The sequence below is a fragment of the Chenopodium album genome, chromosome 21 (genome assembly GCF_948465745.1).
Source record: "Chenopodium album chromosome 21, dcCheAlbu1.1, whole genome shotgun sequence".
In the NCBI taxonomy this organism is placed as follows: Eukaryota; Viridiplantae; Streptophyta; class Magnoliopsida; order Caryophyllales; family Amaranthaceae; genus Chenopodium; species Chenopodium album.
Window position 1 is genome coordinate 36,297,247 of NC_137854.1, and position 20,795 is coordinate 36,318,041.

General features: G+C 33.7%; 1 protein-coding gene across 1 annotated transcript; it reads left to right on the forward strand.

The window, feature by feature from the left end:
• Positions 1 to 4,210: 4,210 nt before the first annotated feature.
• On the forward strand, positions 4,211 to 20,064 carry LOC145602502 (alpha-glucan water dikinase, chloroplastic-like). Its single transcript, XM_081658695.1, has 33 exons — positions 4,211 to 4,756; positions 6,783 to 6,824; positions 6,971 to 7,083; positions 7,173 to 7,251; positions 7,396 to 7,487; positions 7,585 to 7,738; positions 8,325 to 8,549; positions 8,696 to 9,037; positions 9,126 to 9,233; positions 9,333 to 9,431; positions 9,566 to 9,700; positions 9,821 to 9,912; positions 10,307 to 10,441; positions 10,716 to 10,878; positions 10,981 to 11,070; positions 11,143 to 11,328; positions 11,728 to 11,790; positions 11,875 to 11,937; positions 12,046 to 12,105; positions 12,191 to 12,343; positions 13,228 to 13,311; positions 13,820 to 13,996; positions 14,086 to 14,192; positions 14,286 to 14,499; positions 14,594 to 14,697; positions 14,797 to 14,932; positions 15,059 to 15,184; positions 15,677 to 15,787; positions 17,899 to 17,997; positions 18,245 to 18,418; positions 18,506 to 18,598; positions 18,856 to 18,971; positions 19,405 to 20,064. Exons 1-33 carry the CDS (start codon positions 4,502 to 4,504, stop codon positions 19,607 to 19,609), a joined length of 4,395 nt encoding a protein of 1,464 aa, XP_081514821.1. The 5' UTR covers positions 4,211 to 4,501; the 3' UTR covers positions 19,610 to 20,064.
• Positions 20,065 to 20,795: the final 731 nt, after the last annotated feature.

The following is a 20,795-nucleotide window of genomic DNA, read 5'->3' on the forward strand; positions in this document are numbered from 1 at the left end:
TGACATCAATAATGCTGGTGCTGGTGGAGTCATTCGATGCCACAAAGGGAAATGGCAAATTAGTTTCTTTATGCGCCTTAACACTGTTGGGGCAGCTTCTGCTGAGTTACTTGCCATCAGGGAAGGGCTTTCTACTGCCTGGGAAAGACAGATCAGATTTGTTCAGTTGGAGATTGATGCCAAGGCTCTAAAGTATATGCTAGAAATTAAAACCCGACAAGATACATGGATGATAGGCTAGCTGCTATTATTGGTGACATCTCCAAGCTTCTTGCAAAAGAATGGGTGGTTAACATCTTACATGTCAAACGCGCCGGAAACAAAATTGCCCACGGCCTTGCAAATTTGGGAAGACACTTACCGGAGGATAGTGATATTGTCTATCACTTCTTCTGTCCCTCTTCTCTCACTGAAGTGTACATGAAGGAGCTGACTACCTCCATGGACATGCTCAATTTCGGCTGATCCTGATGTTTTCTCTTCCAAGCCTTCTGGGCCGTCTGGCTACTCTATTTATATTAATTCTGCTGTAGTTTTATTTTTTTTCAGCTTTCTTTTTATTGTTGCGGAGCCTTTACAGGGCACTTAACCCCCAAGTCTGCAATTTTGCCTTTTTAAAGCTTCTTGGGGTTTTATTTTGGTACTATAAACTCTTTCAGATTTGCTGGGCCTCTATGACCAGCTAGTAATATATTGACTTTCCTTTCTTTGTTAAAAAAAATATATTATTGATTGATTGAGTATATAATATGGAGTATATAGTTATAGTTATAGTTTTTCTGTATTAAAGTCAATCAATTTAATGCAATATAAATATAACGTAAAGTTATTTATTTATTTATTTCATACAATAAAGTATAAATTAAATCTATTTGATTTGAATATATTAGATAAAAAAATTATTTTGAGCCAATAATATTAATATTTGTAATAAGGATCTTTAATTGTTATTATTATATATAAATTAGACAAATATAATTTCATTGTCTTAAATAAGTTGTCATGAAAAAGATATAAAAAGAAAAATAATGTTAGAATATATTTTTTTTTTGGAAATTGGTTTTTGGAGGGGAAAAAACGACAACAGGAAGTGACACGTTCTCATTTCCGGTGTTTGTTTTGGTATTATGTTACTAGTTTTTGGCCCGTGCAATGCACAGATTTATAAAGTAAGATTTATAAATAATTATAGTTGATTGAAACTATATAGAGTTAATTTAAATTAAATGACTTATGTAACAATTTTACTTTTTTTTTTCAAATTTGAATTTATTAATGTCTATTTTTTAAATTCTTAATTATGTGTTGCATAAATAAAATTTAATAAAAGAATTTATTTTATTAATAGAATTTTTTTTTTAAAAAAATAAAATAAAAGTAAAGCATTTTGGAGGGAAAATTTTTCACAAAATTATGCCAAGTGTTCCCTTTGGTGATTACTTTAGTATATAGTATAGATTGATTGATATTTTGAGCAAATAATATTAATATTTATAATAAGGATCTTTAATTGTTATTATATAATATATAAATTAAAAATATATAATTTTATTGTCTTAAATAAGTTGTCAATCAAAAAGATATAAAAAGAAAAATAATGTTAGAATTTTTTTTTTTCGGAAATTGGTTTTTGGAGGGAAAAAACGATACCAGAAAGTGACATGCGTCATTTCCGGTGTATGTATTAATTAGTAATCCGTATTATGTTATTGATGAAGACTATATGTACTGCCATTGCTCAAGCCCACCCCCAACCAAACTTCATCAAACCCTTTCAAGCCTTTAATGAGTATCAACCCCGCATACGTTTTGGAGATATCATCATCTTTCATCGGCATGCTTCCTTCGATCATAATTTCATGAATACTCCCTTTGATCAAGCATGTAATCATTAATATCCTAATTTTTCTATTAGTATTATGTATAAATTTTAAAATATTGATATTATGTAATTATCCATTGTAAACTTGTAACTAGCTAATCTAACAACATATACATGATAAATTGATAATGCATAATTTTTTAATCATTTCTACCACAATCAGTAAAATAAAACTTAAGTTGAATAAGAACACATATTAATGTCCTTTAAGATCATTAATGTCCTTTAAGATCATTTTACATAGCTACAACCAATAATAATTGATTTTACCAAACTTATTCACATACAACAAATGGTCAAACAACCAGTAACAACCAATACTAACAGAGTAACAGCCAGTCAAACAAGCTAAGCTAAACAATTAGCGGCCAACAATCAATTGCCAAACAAGATCTATATCTCTCTAATCTAAAAATTATTTAGGAGCCCTTAAATTCAAAAATGATTATTTTTTTTTGGAAATAACCACCTGCTATTGTTGTCGTTTTAGTAATTACCACCTACATTTTTTTTTTAAATTTTTTTTTACCACCTACTATTTATAAAACACATGAAAATTTAATTTTCCACTAGATTTCCCAAGCCCTCATACATGACGTCATCATGCCTTCTTCTTCCTCGATTCTCATGTTCAATGATTTTTTTTCAACATAAATTAAAATTAGATTAGGGAAAAGCATTTAGTAGTCAATTTATCACAATTTAAGCACACGTGAGCATAATTAAATATGTGTCAAATAGTCAATTATAATTTTTTGTTTTGCATTTAGGGTTTATCCCAAATTTGGGAAAATTTTCAAATTGAGATAATTTTTCAAATTAAGCATTATTTACATTGATTAACTCTATATAAAACTAATATATATGCTGAATTTAGGATTGTAAATCATAATTTAGAAACACGTTTGATTTTAAAATATCCCTAAAATACGTATGAACTCTATTTTTTCATATCTATAATTAGCTATAATTTCTTAACAATAATATAGATTTCGGTATTAATTGAGGACATAGTACATTTAATCGATGCAAACTAGTCCCAATTTCATAAATTAATCGCTAAATAACAAACTCCTAATATCATTTCAAACCCTAAATGATGAACACCATATTATATTTAGCCCCAATTTCATAAACTAATCACTAAATAACAAACTCCTAATTTTATTTCAAAACCTTAAATGACGAACACCATCTTATATCTAGCCCCAATTTTGTAAATTAGGTACCTAATTTAGTGGTTTGTTTGCATAATTTGGATTTGCAATTCAAAAATCAAGGTGTAAGATTAGAATATGGAATAAAATTGATAAAAATTCGTCAGTGGGGAGCACATTGACGTCATGTAGGCAATCAGGTGAGAAATTTTTAATTTTTTAAAATAGTATGTGGTAAAATACAAAAAAAAAAACTATAAATAGTACTTCCTCCGTTCTTTTTTACTTGACTCGCTTTGACTTTTACACTATTCATCACCCCTCCTTTGACCGTCTTTTGTGAATAATATATAAGAAAAAACATATTCATGTGGGATCTTTTTGAATTCGTCTTAATAAATACTATCATAATATATAAATTTTATAATTTTTACTTATGGGGAATTCAAGTATTGATCGTTAAAGTTTTGCATTGGCAAGCGTGATAAAAGAAACAGGTCAAGTAAAAAAGAACAGAGGAAGTAATTACTAAAACACCAATAATTATAGGTGGTAAATTGGTAATGTGGTATGTGTCGAAAAATCCTTTTAAAAAAAAGGAACTATAATCCGATTATCTAATCACTATGAGTTATTGAAAGAAGTCGGCAACTTTATAAATCTTGAAAAATTGAACTTGACCCACCCATTATCATTTTCTATAATTACAATCAGAAACTCAAATGCAAGCCAACCAATTACACTTTCATAATTTATATAGTATAATTCTTTAAAGCCTGACCTCACAAAATATGAAAAATATCATCCAATAATAGCAACAAAAAAAAACCAATATGTAACAAAAAACCAAAACAAAAAGAAAACAAATTTGCCCACAATTTGATAATTCCCTCCCATTTTCCAAATATCAAGGTCCTTTTTACTCCTCTAATTTTTTTTCCCTGAAAAATATCTAAATTTGGTATCCCAATATTTGGGACCCACATTTGGGATCCCTCGCCCCCCACACATTTCGCACGTGACTACCTCACCTTTTCCGAGATCTTTCTCTACGTAGAGGATCTCCACCCTACACGTGTCCTTTTGATCATAAAAAGAGTCAAAACTACGTCGTTTATATTTCCTATGATTTTCTTTTTTAAAAAAAGAAAAAAGAAAAAAGAAAAAAGAAAAGAAAAGAAAAGAAAAGAAAAGAAAAGAAAAATACGGAGTAAATCATTGGTCACACTTTTTTCCAGTCACACTTTCTCTCTCCAAAATCAAGTGAATTCCTTCCTTGTTTGTAAGAGAAAGTTTGCTCAATTCTTAACTTCAATCGAAATCCAATTTTTATAATAATTAGTAATTTTTTCTGGGTAATTTTATATAATAGAAATCACCCTTTTATTTTTGTTCATTTAAATTAAGAATTGATTGAAAATTTTATATGATTTTTTCTGGGAAAAATTGAGTGGAATTTAGAATGAGTAATTTGATTGGAAAGAATGTAACTTTGTTGTTGGAGCAGCATCAAAGCAAGGTTAATTCTGGGAATTTTTCTGGAATTCCAATATTCAAAGCTCAAGCAACATCAAAGTTAAGGAATTCTAATACTATATTTAGTAAGCAATTTTATGGGAAGAGCTTAAGATCTTTTACCAATACCCAGAAATTGATGGAAACTCGTCGTTTTTCTTTTGTTGCGCGCGCTGTTCTTGCTGCTGATCCTGCTTCTCAGGTATATTTAAATAATTCTGATTCTTTTTTATTTAATTTGATCAATAATTATAAGTATTTGATTTTTAAATGGTCTAACTTTAACTATAAATATATCACATTTGATTAGACGGGTGTATTTTAAATTTTTAATGGGACGAGTTAGTGTACCATATTTATCATATTATTTTGTTTGATTTTTATATTCTGGACCTACCATATAGATTTTTATTGGAATTCTGGGTAAAGTGGTAACATTGTTATTTGTTAATGGTGATTTGAGGAAGTTTGAATTTCCACTTACTAAATTTAGAAAGTGGCTTACTTGTATTATTTTGGGACGAGCTAAAATAGAAATGTTGTATTTAATTATGCTTTCTAAATCTTATCATGCATTATTCTGTTAGAAGGTCCTTTTGTAATTTTAGTATGATCATATGATATGCTTCCATTATTGGTCAATATAGTAGTACTTTTAGGTGTTGTAGAAGCAACATTTTAAACTTCATATTTGGAAGTGTTAAACAACACCCTTTGTGGATTAGTACTTTTTCGAGCTCTTCCATTTGATTTAGCCTTCTCTCTTTATTAATGAACTTGTCACTTTATAATGTGAATGCATATTACTTGTTAAGTTGAAATTCAAATACAAGGTTTTTTGTATTAAGAGAATGTGCCACATTTGGGTTCAGAATTTGAAGAAAAAGAGGAAGACTTATTGATAAGACTAGCTGACTTTGAGTTTGTATGTGGTTTGACTCTCTTTAGTCTTTACATGCGCGCTTATGTTTATCCAATAAAGATTTGTGATTTGTTATGCTATTAGAGTAGGTTAAGTCCCTGTCCCATTATTTGTCCCAAAAAAGGAGGGTCCATGAATTTGAGGATTGCAAGATGAAGAGGGTTTGGATATTTTTTCTAGACTAGAGTGTGAACCCCAAAAATATTGATTTCCCCAAGTACGAGCCATTTGACCTCAGAGAGGATGCTGCGACATCTCCATATTGCAAGAAAAAAATGGATGAAAGAATTTTAAGAGATATACCCAGTGAAGAATAGCTAACATATAAGTCTATTATACTACAAAGTAATATAATTACCAATTAATTTTAGAATGAAACTTTTGTTTCCCTGTAAAAATTTAAAATTCATCATTTGTCATTAGGAATACTAATTCGATGTCAATGAATTTCTTAGGATACGTCTCATACATGTATAAAAGTATTAACCTTTATGAGTATTTGGGGCAGGAGTACATTTATCCAGGGTAAAAAGTTTAAGTGGATAAGTTCAGAAGTTGAATGTTGAATTTGTTAGGCTATTTATTAGGCTCGGTGGGGCAGGGTGGGGTGATTAAGCATGTGCATTTTTAGTATATACTCCCTTTGTCTGAATTTAATGGTCACATATACATAGTACTCTAATTGGATGTTCTGATAAGGTTTCATATTTATTGAAATAGTAATGTTTCATGATTGAATTTCCTTAATATTACTCTACTCAAATGAAGTGTTTGGTCAAGTATACAATTGTCATTATCAAAATAAACATTGAAAAGTTTTTGGACTGCCTCAAATGGAGAGCAACATCTGTTTCGAATCATAAGTTGTGAAACCATAAGATTTCTTTGGAAAATAATGGTAGAGCAAAAGAGAGCTTGGATTAAAGAGATATCCATAAGCCATTGCCCGTTTTTTAGTGTCTGAGTCAGGCAGTTGAAGTTCACCATAAGCTATAATTTGAGGATTTAATACTATAACAACCTCCTTGCTTTCTGTGTTAGGCATTAAATTACTTTTGCATTTGATTTGAGCTGATATATATGGGCTTAAATAAATGATCATGCTCATTTAGGAATGTGTAACACCTCCTAACACCAATTTTTGAGTCCTATAAAAAAATGCTTGTCTTTCTATTTGATGCTTCTGCTTTTTTAATGTGTCCATTATATATGATAGAAATCTAAATGACCGGGATGCTAGTGAGTTGCTTCTAACACGGTGCCCATATCTATGGCCCTTCATTCTGATGGTCTTTTCCTATTGCAGCAAGCTGGCAGATACAATCTTGATGGAGATATTGAACTGCAGGTATATAGGTTCTGAAAGTCAATTCTATAATTTTCATTTGTTTATTTTCTTGAGGGCGAATTGTTGATGATTGGAGTTTGCTTCTGCTTATTATGCTGAAATTTCACATTGTCAATCTGAGACATTGCTCTCTCCCATTTGAACAGGTATCAGTGAGCCCTATGTCATCTGGATCCATTTCTAAGATGGAGATAGTGGTGACAAATAGTCATGATGATAATATAGTACTTCATTGGGGTGGGATACGTGATGGAAAAGAGTAATTTCACCAGTTGCCTAAATTTCTTGTTGCTCTACTGGTATTTTATACCACAATTGAGGGGTAACTTTATATATTTTCTCTGTTAGGAAATGGGTGCTTCCTTCACGCCGACCTGAAGGTACTAAAGTGCACAAGGATAGGGCCCTTAGAACCCCATTTCAAAAGGTAAGTTTGTTTCTGTACAGCTAATTGTTGGTAGTTCATTTTCATTAGCATATCCCTTATAAGTTTTGCTCTGGGTCAACTTGACACTGTGCTTTCAGAGTATCTTATGTTATGCATAATCCTAATGCATGTTTGTGTTTACAGTCAGGTTCTGGTTCTTCTTTGAGTATAGAGATTGATGATCCAGAAATACACGCTATTGAATTTCTTATTTATAATGAAGCCCGAAGTATATGGTGTGTTAAATTTGTTGCGACTCACTACTTAATGATCCCTTTTCTATACATTCATCTTACACCTGATAAACACTTCTGACTTGTATCACAATGGCAGGTATAAGAATAATGGCCAAAACTTTCAAGTGAGATTGCCTAGGAAAGCTGAGAATGCTCAAAATATATCAGTACCTGAAGATCTTGTGCAGATACAAGCATATCTCAGATGGGAAAGAAAGGGTAAACAGATGTATAGTCCTGAACAGGAAAAGGCAAGTCATATCTGTAATTACATGAATCATGTAAATTTTGTATGGGACATGGAATGAGGAAATCAAGCATGTCTCAATGTGGGGGTTTGGAGTAGGTGGCTCTGATCCAATACCTTTGATCTTCTGTTGAACTTTTTGTGTAACATGCTTCTATTTTCTGCTTCGCTCTCCTTTCATAGTATGACATTTTTTCAAGGAGATTGAAACTTGAATAGCTTACTTCTAGGAGTTTCATGACCTATGAAAGCTGACACCATCATCACATTCATCAGTCAGTGTGCCTTGATAATTGCTTCTGCATTAAAGATAAAGCAAAACCAGGAACGATAATTACTATTTGTTCTTTTATATGGAATTGTTCATAACTCTATATTAATGAAGTTCTTCACCACAATTAGCTTGATTCATTATATCAAACCCTTTTCTATTTGTGCTTTAATAAAATGAACGCTTAGTGTCTCATCTTAACCAAATGAGAGCATTTTACTTCAAACAGGTTTGTGATTTGTATGTTCTTTGACAATGACATGCATACCTATGCTAATCCCCCATGAAGCTGACCAAATACCTACAATATCTCTTATAGGTGGAATATGAAGCAGCCCGTGCTGAATTATTAGAAGAAGTAGCCAGAGGTGCTTCTGTACAAGACATTCAAGCAAGGTTAAAAAAAGGAAATAATGCAAGTGAGGTTAAGGAACAGACCCCTTCAAAATCTGAGAGCAAGATCCCAGATGATCTTGTTCAGATTCAGGCTTACTTAAGATGGGAGAAAGCTGGGAAACCAAATTACTCTCCAGATAAGCAAAGTGTAAACTTCATATCTCTATAGTGCTGTGTTCATAGAGTGTGCTATTGGTTTTTTAATTTAAAATGTGTCAATGAAAGTGTTTTTTTCCCTTGTTTTTGCTTTTGTTTGTCTTTCAGCAAAGAAACTAATTTGAATTTCGTCAACAGAAGGAATTTGAGGAAGCAAGAAAAGAGTTGCAGATGGAACTAGATAAGGGTGCTTCAGTGGATGATATACGAAAAAAGATTGCCAAAGGAGAGATAAAAACTAAGGTTGCAAAACAGCTGGAGAAAAAGAGCTATTTTTCTGCTGAAAGGATTCAGCGTCAGAATAGGGATCTGATGCAGATTATTAATAAATATGCTGCTGAACCAGTGAAAAAAAAATCCACAAAAGTGACAGAACCGAAAGCCTTATCTACAGTTGAGCTTTTTGCCGAGGCAAAGGAAACTCAAGATGGCAGTCTTATTAAAAAAAAAATATTTCAGCTTGCTGACAAGCAACTTCTGGTGAGTGAATGGTTTCATCTCTTAAGTTTCTAAGGAACTAACATCTGTGCAAAGTTAATGACTCTGACAAACTCTTTTTTATTCTAAGGTGCTTGTGACTAAGCTTGGTGATAAGACAAAGATATGCCTGGCGACAGATTTCAGGGAGCCTCTTACCCTTCACTGGGCTTTGTCGAGTAAAGGAAATGAGTGGCTGGTAAGTGCCAACTTGCTAATGTGGTTATCAACCTGAAATTTAAACAATTTCGGTACCCTCCCATTTGTCTAATTCTGTATGTTCTACGAATACTTGCAGCAACCACCTCAGAATGCCCTTCCACCAGGTTCAGAATTAGTGGAGAAAGCTGCAGAGACACAGTTTGCCAGTGTCACCTCTGATGATCCACGACTCCAGGTGTGCCCTTGAACTATCTTGGCTGTCATTCTGTGGGAGTTGAAAATTTTATGATCTAGTCTAGAAGACTGATGTTTACATAACCGATACAACACGTGGAAAACTTGGACTTAACACAGAAACTTATTTTGCAGAGGCTTCAGTCATTGGAGATAGAAATAGAAGGTGGTGATTTTGTAGGTATGCCATTTGTCCTTGTATCTTCTGGGAACTGGATGAAGGACAATGGTTCAGATTTCTATGTTGAAATTGGTGTCAGACCCGCACAGGTTTGCACTTTACATACATTTTCAATTTAATGTTGAGTGCTCATGTATATGTTCTTTTCTGCTTAATATCACCTGGCACTGATAATGTACCGCCTGATTGCCTGAATTTCATTTCTACAGAAGGATGCAGGTGATGGAAGTGGGACTGCAAAGTCTCTGCTGGAAAAGATAGCTTCAATGGAAAGTGAAGCACAAAAATCTTTTATGCATAGGTTAGTTAAATTGTTAAAATCTATGTGACAGTTTTTTTTTGGTGAAATCTATGTGACAGTTCAAACTTACTTCCCGTTCTGATTACACATTATTTTGTTGTTACATTGGTTTATGCCTACATCTTAGCCTGCAAGTGTCTCCTCTAAAAATAAGCCTTTTCCATTATTCTTTCTGGCTGCTTAATTTGTGTGCGCATTTATTCATATTTTGGTGTCTGAAACGATCCATTTGAGGAAAGTTATTATCTGGTAAGAGAAAAGAGAAAAATCTGGATGTTGGGAAGGCTGAGTTTGATCCCAAAGTCATTTTCTGCTCTTTAACGTTTGCAAAATAAGCTTGTAAAAGCAGAGAACATTTAATATATCATCTTAATTTTTTTCCCCTTATTTTCAGATTCAACATTGCAGCAGACTTGCTTGATGAAGCCATGGAGGCTGGTGAATTGGGTCTTGCTGGGATGTTAGTATGGATGAGATTTATGGCCACAAGGCAGTTAATATGGAACAAAAACTACAATGTGAAGCCACGGTAAATTTCTTATCTTCGTGATTGATAGTGATTACAACCTTTAGATGAACTAGTTTGGCAGTCCTTTGAGGCTTGTCTCTTTAGATTCAGCAATCATCCTTGTCTATCTTATCTTACGTTGGGATTTGTTTACTTAACCCCCTTTCCTTTTTTTTCATTTTTTATTAATGATTAATGTGGGCACCTTTCTGGTAGGTACATATTTAATCTGTCAAAGTTCTGCCTTATTTTTATTTTGCTTGCTATTTATGTCATTTTTCTCTTCATTATGCAGTGAGATAAGTAAAGCTCAAGATAGACTTACAGATTCTCTCCAGAACATATTCAGAAGCAAGCCCCAGTACCAGGAACTTCTCCGAATGATAATGTCGACTGTTGGTCGTGGAGGCGAGGGGGATGTTGGACAGAGAATTAGAGATGAAATTTTGGTCATCCAGGTCCGTTATGGGCCTCTGGCATATGTATAGTTTTGTTTTGGTTCCTCTTTACATATGTGATTGATTAAAAGGCCCACTTGTTGCGTAATGCGGTAATTACAGAGAAACAATGATTGCAAGGGTGGACTGATGGAGGAATGGCATCAAAAACTGCATAATAATACAAGTCCTGATGATGTTGTCATCTGTCAGGTATTCTCAAAGGAAATGGTAGAATTTTTTATCCTCTAAGAAATATTTTTTCTTACAGATTTTCTCTTTCAGGCATTAATTGATTACATCAAAAGTGACTTTGACATAAGCGTTTACTGGAAAACACTTAATGACAATGGAATAACTAAAGAGCGCCTTCTTAGTTATGATCGTGCTATCCACTCTGAACCAAATTTCAGAAGTGACCAGAAAGAAGGGCTTCTGAGGGATCTTGGACATTATATGAGAACACTGAAGGTACCACACCATCTTTTCTTTCTGCTTTGACAAGAGTCATCACACCATTTCAATCAAACTTGTTTCTACATGTTTAGTAACCGAGGCCTCTCTGTTGACCATACTGTATATTCTACCTTGGGAATTGTGAAAATTCTACTAGTATAAATAAATTTCCTTTGCAAATTGCAAACTACAGAAACTGAACTGAGTTTTTCTTTCAATAAATATTAACCACTGTGCTTATGGTCCAGGCCCTTCTTGCATAAATTTTGATATTTATTTGGTTTTATGTGCTGTATTTGGTATTTTGCATGACTTCATATATTTCTTCGTATTCTGACCAATCCTTGTCTCATCGTGCTATATATTTGCTTTGTTTTTGAACATTATTTCAACTTTGATATTTTGATTATGCAGGCAGTTCATTCAGGAGCAGATCTGGAGGCTGCTATTTCAAATTGCATGGGTTACAAAGCTGAGGTATTGTCAGTCATTTTCTTTCTTCAACACTTCCCAGTTTTGTTTAGGAGACATGATATATTAAATCATATGTGATGACTTCAGGGTCAAGGCTTCATGGTTGGGGTGAATATTGATCCTGTTCCTGGTTTGCCTGCTGGTTTTCCGGTAAAATTTATATTATTTTCTTTTTCTGTTGCTCGTTCCTCTTTTGTTTTGAAATCTGACAGATTCTTGGTACTGTTTTCAAGTAATGTTGTATATCCTTTTGTACAGAATTTGCTTCAGTTTATCTTGGAGCATGTAGAAGATAAGAACGTGGAGCCACTGCTTGAGGTACCTAGACCATATATCATTAATTTATCTCTTGTTCTCTTAATCTGTACACTTTTCCCCTAACTCTTGACTAAATATTATGCAGGGATTACTAGAGGCACGGCAGGAACTCCGACCACTGTTATTTAAGCCTCAAAATCGGCTGAAGGATCTTATATTTTTGGATATTTCACTCGATTCTTCGGTGAGGACAGTCATTGAAAGAGGTTATGAGGAGCTGAATGATGCTGGACCTGAGGTATACATTGAAAGAATATTATTTTACCACCTCGTAATTGATAATAATTGGGCCAGCTTCATGTTCTGAGTTCAAATTTGAGGAATGTGGTTCCTTGAGCTATTTTGGTGTTGATTAATACCACACTAACACTTTGTTTGGATAGAAAGAAATGGAAGGAAAAGAAGAGAAGAGAAAGGGAGGGGGACAAATTCTCTTGTTTGGGTAAAGGATTGGGGGAAGGAAGGGAAGGAGAGGGAGGGATCCATTTTCCCTCTCTCTTTAATAAGCATAATCCCTCCAAAATTGGAGAGATTTGGAGGGAAAATGGAGCTGACCTCCCCCTCCCTTTCTTTTCCCTTCCCTTCCTCCTTTTCCCCTTCCCTTCCTTTCCTTCCTTCTTTGCTATTCAAACAAAGCGTAAATCAACGTGTCTGAATCTGTGAGATTACCATGAATTAATGCTTGCCTTGTAATCCTTGTATAACTTCTGGAGACATTGAAAGAAGTCTATGTTATACTGAAATTGGGCCTGAGAATATTCACTGGAAAATGTGTAGTTTTGATGGTGCAGAAGAAGCCTGCATCTGCATCAAATAAAAAAATCCAAATCTTTTCTATAAGTATCATTTTTAAAGAAAATGCTACAAAATGCATACATATTTATGGTGCTTTTTCTGCAAAACTGATTAAGTTATTGGCTGATTTCTTCTTTACTATTCTAACCCGTCATATACTGATGTAACTGCCTGTTTCCCTGTTGTTGGATTGGAATTCAGTCAAAATTTGCATGCCCTCTTTTTGTCGCTTTTTTATTAAATATCTGTAACTTATATATGGATTAAATAGGTTGTTTGAGAAGTATCTATTTTCTAACATGTCTTGTTCTTTGTGTGTTTATGCAGAAAATTATGTACTTCATTTCTATGGTTATTGAAAATCTTGCTCTTTCATCAGATGATAATGAGGATCTTGTCTATTGCTTAAAGGTATTTAGTACACAAAGAGCTTCAATGGATGATTTTTTTTAAAAAAAATCTTTGTCGTTGCTTCTACTATATTTTACGTAGAAAATTGTTTAGGACTTGATGCATAATTGCAAATTTATTTCTAGATTTTACAAATATATCTTCATTTAATGTACTAAATGTCTACTCACAGTATCTTCTTTTTCCAGTAAAGGTTGACCAGTATTGCTCATGGTGGCTTTGAATAATACAACTAGGATATTCTACTGATAGTTCATATCTATGATGCCTAAAGAACAGCCTGACAAATGCTTATTTCCTTGAGTTTCTGTTCTAGGATTGTGGACCACTTATTTAATTTTTTTTTTCCTTCTATCCTTTCTTTGATTTTGTTATTGTTTCTTCGTTTTGTTAGGTATTGATATGTGTTGATGTGGAAATCTTTTCCTCTATTTATCCTCTTTAAGTAATCTTTCTTCCATTTCCTCACTACACAAATCTTTTAATGTATCCACTTTGATTCTTATAGGGTTGGAAGTGTGCACTTGATAAAGTAAAGAGTAAGGATGACAATTGGGCACTGTATGCAAAGTCAGTCCTTGACAGGACACGTCTGTCACTTGCAAGCAAGGCAGAGTATTATCAACAAATATTGCAGCCATCTGCAGATTACCTGGGATCACTTCTTGGAGTTGATCAGTGGGCTGTATGTCAATAACTGTCCCTCTACCTATTGTTTTAGCTATTTAGTTTCGGTATGAACTGAGTTTACCTATCCTTTTGACCGTACTGCAGGTCAGCATATTCACAGAAGAGATGATTCGTGCTGGATCAGCTGCATCTCTTTCTTCGCTCCTTAATAGACTGGACCCAGTTCTTCGAAAGACTGCCAATCTGGGAAGGTTGATTTTAATTCTTTGACTGCAGAGTGATTATTCATGTGGTAGTTTGTATCATCAATTTTTCTGATTATAAACCTGAACTTTTTCAATCAGTTGGCAGATTATCAGTCCAGTTGAAGCTGTTGGATATGTTGTGGTTGTTAACGAGTTGCTATCTGTCCAAAATAAAACCTATGCACAACCCACTATTTTAATTGCAAATCATGTGAAAGGAGAGGAGGAAATTCCTGATGGCACTGTTGCTCTACTAACACCTGATATGCCAGATGTATTATCACATGTTTCTGTCCGAGCAAGAAATTGCAAGGTTTTTGATTTTTTCCGTTCCCGTTTAATATGTTTGACTTTGAACTCTTGTTTCCATCACGTTTCTTGATGTTTGAGGTATTTTTCAAACTTAGGTTTGCTTTGCCACATGCTTTGATAGCAAAATTCTCTCTGACCTCCGAGCAGCTGAAGGGAAGTTATTGCGCCTCCAGCCAACATCAACTGATGTAATCTACAGGTAACATAATGTTTTCACACTCTTTCCTCCGCAAAAATGCTGCTTTTATTGCCGTTATTAATTACTGCTCTCTTTATATGATTTTCATCTTTTGTTCAGTGAGGTGAGTGAGGGTGAGCTCAATGGGGCTAGCTCAAGTGCAGCGAGCGACAGTTCTTTACCATCAATAAGCTTGGTCAAAAAGAAATTTAGTGGTAAATTTGCCGTAACATCAGAGGAATTTACTGGTGAATTAGTAAGTACTTCTGATCTAATGAGCTGCAACCCTAACACCAACAGCTTACTTTCTCCCTTTTCAAGTGTCATATTGGATATTAGAAAAGTTTGAAGTTTGTATCATGATATGTTTCTTTCTGTCCAGGTGGGAGCTAAATCACGTAATATCTCATATCTAAAAGGAAAAGTTCCATCATGGGTTGGAATCCCTACATCTGTGGCCCTACCATTCGGAGCTTTTGAGGAAGTCCTTTCATATGGCCCCAACAAGGTGTTATTCTCTTTCCTCTTGTTAATATTATACAGTGTTCCAGAATTTTTGATCAATTACTTAGATGATATGGGAAGCAATGCAAAATGAGAGAGAAAATGTTGTAAACATGTGGTGGGAAAGTGCAAGCTCGCTCCTTTTCCTCACACCACCTACCTCTATGATAACTAATCAAACACATTGTTAAAGAATGATGAGTTGATGACAATTCAAAATCTAGAAAGTGGATATGCTTGATTTTTATTAAGTAATTTTCCCCCTAATTCCCCCACCTTCTCTTGTCTCCGAGAATTGTTAAGAATTCTATGTTACATTCCCTAAGAGTTGAATACCTTTAATAGGGGCATATTTGTTCCTTCACCCATATGAAATATACAACTTTTGAATAGTACAAGTGTACAACTGGCCAAACTTTGAAGATATGGAAGGTGTATTATCTTTTTCTTGTTTCCCCAAGTAAGTTTGTGAGCTTCATATTTCCAATACTGGCAGGAAGTGAATGACAAGTTGAAGATCCTGAAGAAGGAACTAGTTGATGGAGATATTGAAGCTCTAGCAAAAATTCGAAGTACAGTTCTAGGACTTGTTGAACCACCTCAGTTGGTAAGGTCCTTTATGCACCCATCCTTTATACAAGTATAATGTTTATTTTTCAGATATCTTGCCTTCTGTGCTTTCCTATTACATTGCATAAGAGCATCTGATTAGTAGATCAGGATAGTATATTCAGAGAAAAATAAATTTATGAATGGGATCCTAGATAGTGGGCCAACTAAGGGTGAAAAGGGGAATTTCTTTGCCAATATAAGAACTAAGTAAAATAGGGAAGAACTTCATGGAATGGACCAAAATGCAATTTTTAAATTGTGCACTATGGAGCATGATGTGGATTATTTGCTGGTTAATGTGCTTATTATACGACATACCTACATGTTTTAATTGTATGTTTTTTTTTAATCAGCGGATGTGTGTGTGCTCTTCAGTGCCAGGGCTAAAATTGCAAAAATATTTTGGGGCCCTGTTCAACTTTTTAAAATAGGGCCTTCGAGTTCATAAATTTAATACCTAATTTTTATTTGATAAAAACATTCATTACATTAGAAAATTCATCAATTTTTTTTTAAAATAAAAGGGAGATTAATTAATTAATAAGATGATAAAGGTTTACAAAATTAGGATCAAGAACCACAATGTGGCCATGATCCTTGGGCCTAAAAAGGCCGCTGATCATCAGCAAACAAAACACACCAACACCAGACTTAAATAACATAACATCCAAGCTACAAATCATACTACAAAATATCAAAGTTTGATTGTTCCAACTGGAAAAGATCGCGAGCCAACTGACTTCATTGCTAGAATCAGATGCTTCCAGTAAGGCCAGCCAACTAAAAACTGACTTCATTGCTAGATTTAACCGTTTGGGGGATTAACAACGGTTTAATAATTAATTTCATCTTAAAATTGAAGATTTAACCGATGAAATTATGAATTAATATGGGCAAAATTATTTTGGAAGATGAAATATTTGTGGGTTAATTGAATAATTGAAGATACTTATAAAAAGTAAATTAAAAATGTTGAAAACAAGATGTTTTAATAGTTAAGTGTGAAATTAATTTTGGAAATATAGAGTTTTTTTGGGAAATAGAATGATAGATTGAAAATATTTTTTGGAGAAAAATATTTGAGAAGAAGAAAGGTTTGGGCGGAGGATTCTAGAGAAAGTTAGTGACTTAGTTCATTGAATTTGACTGACACTCACGAAGCATAAGTGTTCTAACCACTACTCCACTATAATCTTATGATGTTGTACCCAACTTAATTAGATATATCTGAATTTTGGGGCCCTCAAATTTGGGGCCTTGTTCGTCGACCACCTCGCTCCTGCCCAGATTTGCCCAGATTCGCCCCTGGTGCTCTTTTATGAATAAAGATGAGATTAGTTCCTTTATTTTGAACTAGATTTAAACACATGTGCACAGGGTGAATTTATAGGTTTTTATTGTTCATTTGCCAATATATTTAGTAAAAAGTAAAACTCTTGGGTTTACCTAAGAAATGTGGCCATATAATATCGTTCTTATCATAATTCCTTTAATTTTGTATTGTATATATAGTATAGAGTGTATGAAGTATGGATCTTATTTTAAAGCATAGTTCAGTTTTTTTTACAATTATAAGAAGATTATAAAATTTCGGATTATGTAGAGAAAGTTATGGTTAATTTCCATACCATATTCATCTTCAGTCATATATTGGAAAAATAATAGTGAGTACCCAATGTAAATCCGTTGCACGTGTTTCCTTTCTTACATCCGTATAGTGCCACGTCATCATTCAACAGCCTTCAGCATCATGCCACATCATCATCCAATGATGTTAATTAAAAATGCATACAAAGAGATTTGAACCCCAAACCTCATTGAATGGAAACCAAATGCATTACCATCTAAGCTAGAATTAATTCATGCTTTATTAATCAAAATTTATATATAAATACATACATGTATTAGAATGTTGAATAAAAACCAAAATAATCCAAAATAAATTATTATTGTCATTGTATTCTAATTTACCCATATTAAATAAATTGATAAGTCTTTTAAAGCTTCTAACATAAAAATGAAATTTTTCAAAGTATCACCCGGGGCAAAGCCCGGGGTCACACACTAGTTATGTATGAAATGATTGTTGAAAAAATTACGATTTAGGTCGAAGAGCTTAAAAGCAAGATGAAGAGCTCTGGAATGCCATGGCCTGGTGATGATGGTGAGAAACGCTGGCAACAAGCATGGACAGCAATTAAAAAGGTGAGACACATTCCATTTTCAGCTGGTGATTCTGTCCTTTCATTAAAGGATCATCGTCCAATTCTATTTTAGCATCTTTTCTACCTTGATTGTTAATTTATTGCGTGGACCCAATCCTTGTTCCCATCCTTCACAACAATCAATTGCTATTCAAAATTCTTTATACTTTCCATTCTATTTTCATGTTCAATATCCCATTCTATTTGTTGTCTTGCATGTGAAATTGAAATCGAATTATGTCTTACAGGTTTGGGCTTCAAAGTGGAACGAGAGAGCATACTTCAGTACAAGAAAAGTTGGGCTGGATCATGAATATCTCTGCATGGCTGTCTTGGTTCAGGAAATTATTAGTGCTGATTATGCGTTTGTTATTCACACAACAAATCCTTCTTCTGGGGATTCATCTGAAATATATGCTGAGGTAATGAAGTTTCTTCCTCTTACATGTATTGATTAGGAATTATCGGACCTTATGAATAATTGTGTTAAAATCTCTTATATGGTGTAGGTTGTGAAAGGACTTGGAGAAACTTTGGTTGGGGCCTATCCCGGCCGTTCTTTAAGCTTCATCACCAAGAAAAGTGATCTCAACTCGCCAAAGGTTACTTTAATTACCTTTTTACTATGTTCTTACAGAGTACACTCTATGAAAGAATGCTAGCTTCTCAGGGAACACTAACAGTTGCCTGAATGTCTTTTATAAGTATACTTTCTACAGGCATGCATATAACATTGTTTCCTTATATTAATATCCAATTTAAATGGGGGTATAAGAATAAAAAACTTATCTTGCTATCCAATAAATGAAGTATGCATGCTCATCAAAAGAATGAACACTGACGAGTTTTAATATTGTAGGTTTTGGGATACCCAAGTAAACCTATTGGCCTCTTCATAAAACAATCTATCATTTTCCGATCTGATTCAAATGGTGAAGATCTTGAAGGTTATGCTGGTGCCGGACTCTATGACAGGTATATTGCTAATATTAACTCTGCATTACTGAAAAATCTTCCTGATCCTTTTTTTGGACCTTTTAGCTTTCCCCAAACAATTGTACTGTTTTCTTCTTCAGCATAATGCACAAGTTACTCTCTTCATCACTGCAACCTTTATATTTTGTCTCTAATTCCAATACTTTTCTTGCAATTTTTTGATTTGTTTCCAATCTAATTATTCACATTGAACAACTTTTCTTATTTTCTGAGATATTAGGGAGTAATAAGATAATTCAGGGACAAAGGGAACTCGGTCTTTGAATATAACACTGATCACTTCTTGGTTTAATCTCTGTATACTAATAGTTCCAGGAATTTAAATTACGTAAGAGCATTTGGCTCTTTAGGAAGTGGTCCATTTTTAAATTACTTCTGATGCTAACATCTGGCAAATCTTCTTCCTGAACAGTGTTCCAATGGATGAAGAAGAGAAAGTTGTGCTAGACTACTCAGTCGACAAATTAATGAACGACAGCAACTTCCGTCAATCAGTGCTGTCAGGCATTGCAAAGACAGGAAGCACAATTGAGGAGTTGTACGGTTCTCCTCAAGACATCGAAGGTGTTGTCAAGGATGGGAAGATATATGTTGTACAAACCAGACCACAGATGTAATTAATCATTTCTTGCCTCTTCTCCCTGAGAATCGCCATCTAGGCATACTGTCCCTCAGCACCATGAGAAAAATAGTTTGGAATGCAGGGCAACGGAAAAGCTTGCAATTGAAGTTATAATAGAAGAAGAAACTTGTGAGCAGACAACACAGAACTCAGAAGAAACGAGGCAAGTTGAACGTACAAGTCTAAGTCATTTACGACATCTGTTTTCCTTGATCAGAAAATGTGTAGGCTTTTGCTGATGGAAAACAGATCGATTGACTGTCGAGTACAATAAGGAAAAAAAACAGTTAGCAGTATGAATAAATCTATATAATGTGAAAAGCTAGAGTAGCTATATAAAAAAAAAGGGCTACTAATATTCTGTAGCCTTATTATTACACAGAATTATGTATAGTAATAGAAACTTGCCAAAAGGCCCAAAATGGCATATGTTCATCTTATTCATGGTCATGTTACGAATAATAATACCAGGATTGATATTAATAGAAGTATTCTTTAAATTTCTAGTTACTGATATAACAATAATACAATATATTACACAATTACATTTGAGTTTATACAAAATATTAGATTATTTCAAATAAAAAAATACAAAATATTAGATTGGTGCCCCGTGTGACGCCTGGATTGTTTAATAAATTTATAACATAAACCTTTTATCTATGTACCAAATTTTAAAATTTATCATTGATACAAAATTAATTAATAATTGATGTGTTTTTATGATGATTTAAATTATGCAATAGACATATAATGATAATATTAGTGAAAATGTTTAATTTAAAATTTTTTTTTTAAAAAAAAACCAAAATAAGTTTAAAATATTAGAAATTTTTTAAAATTGGCCAAAAATAAAGCAAATCAAAAAAATTTTCTAAGTCTGTTCAGTTGACCCGAACCTAAAAATTTTGTGCAAGTGTGAACATTTTTTTGACCCGTGACCTGAAGTGACTCGACCCGAAATGACCCGTGACTTGAATTGGAATGTCAAGTGTCGGTGTCTCGTGGCTAGACTTGTCAATTCGGGTAAACGGGTCGGGTTTGAGTCGGGTTAGTGTGAGTCGGGTCATCTCGGGTCGGGTCAATACGGGTTAATGTCATAACATATGCGGATCAAGTTCGGGTTGGATCATGCTTGAGTCGGGTCATACATCTTATCGGGTTTGGGTCAGGTGTAGGGC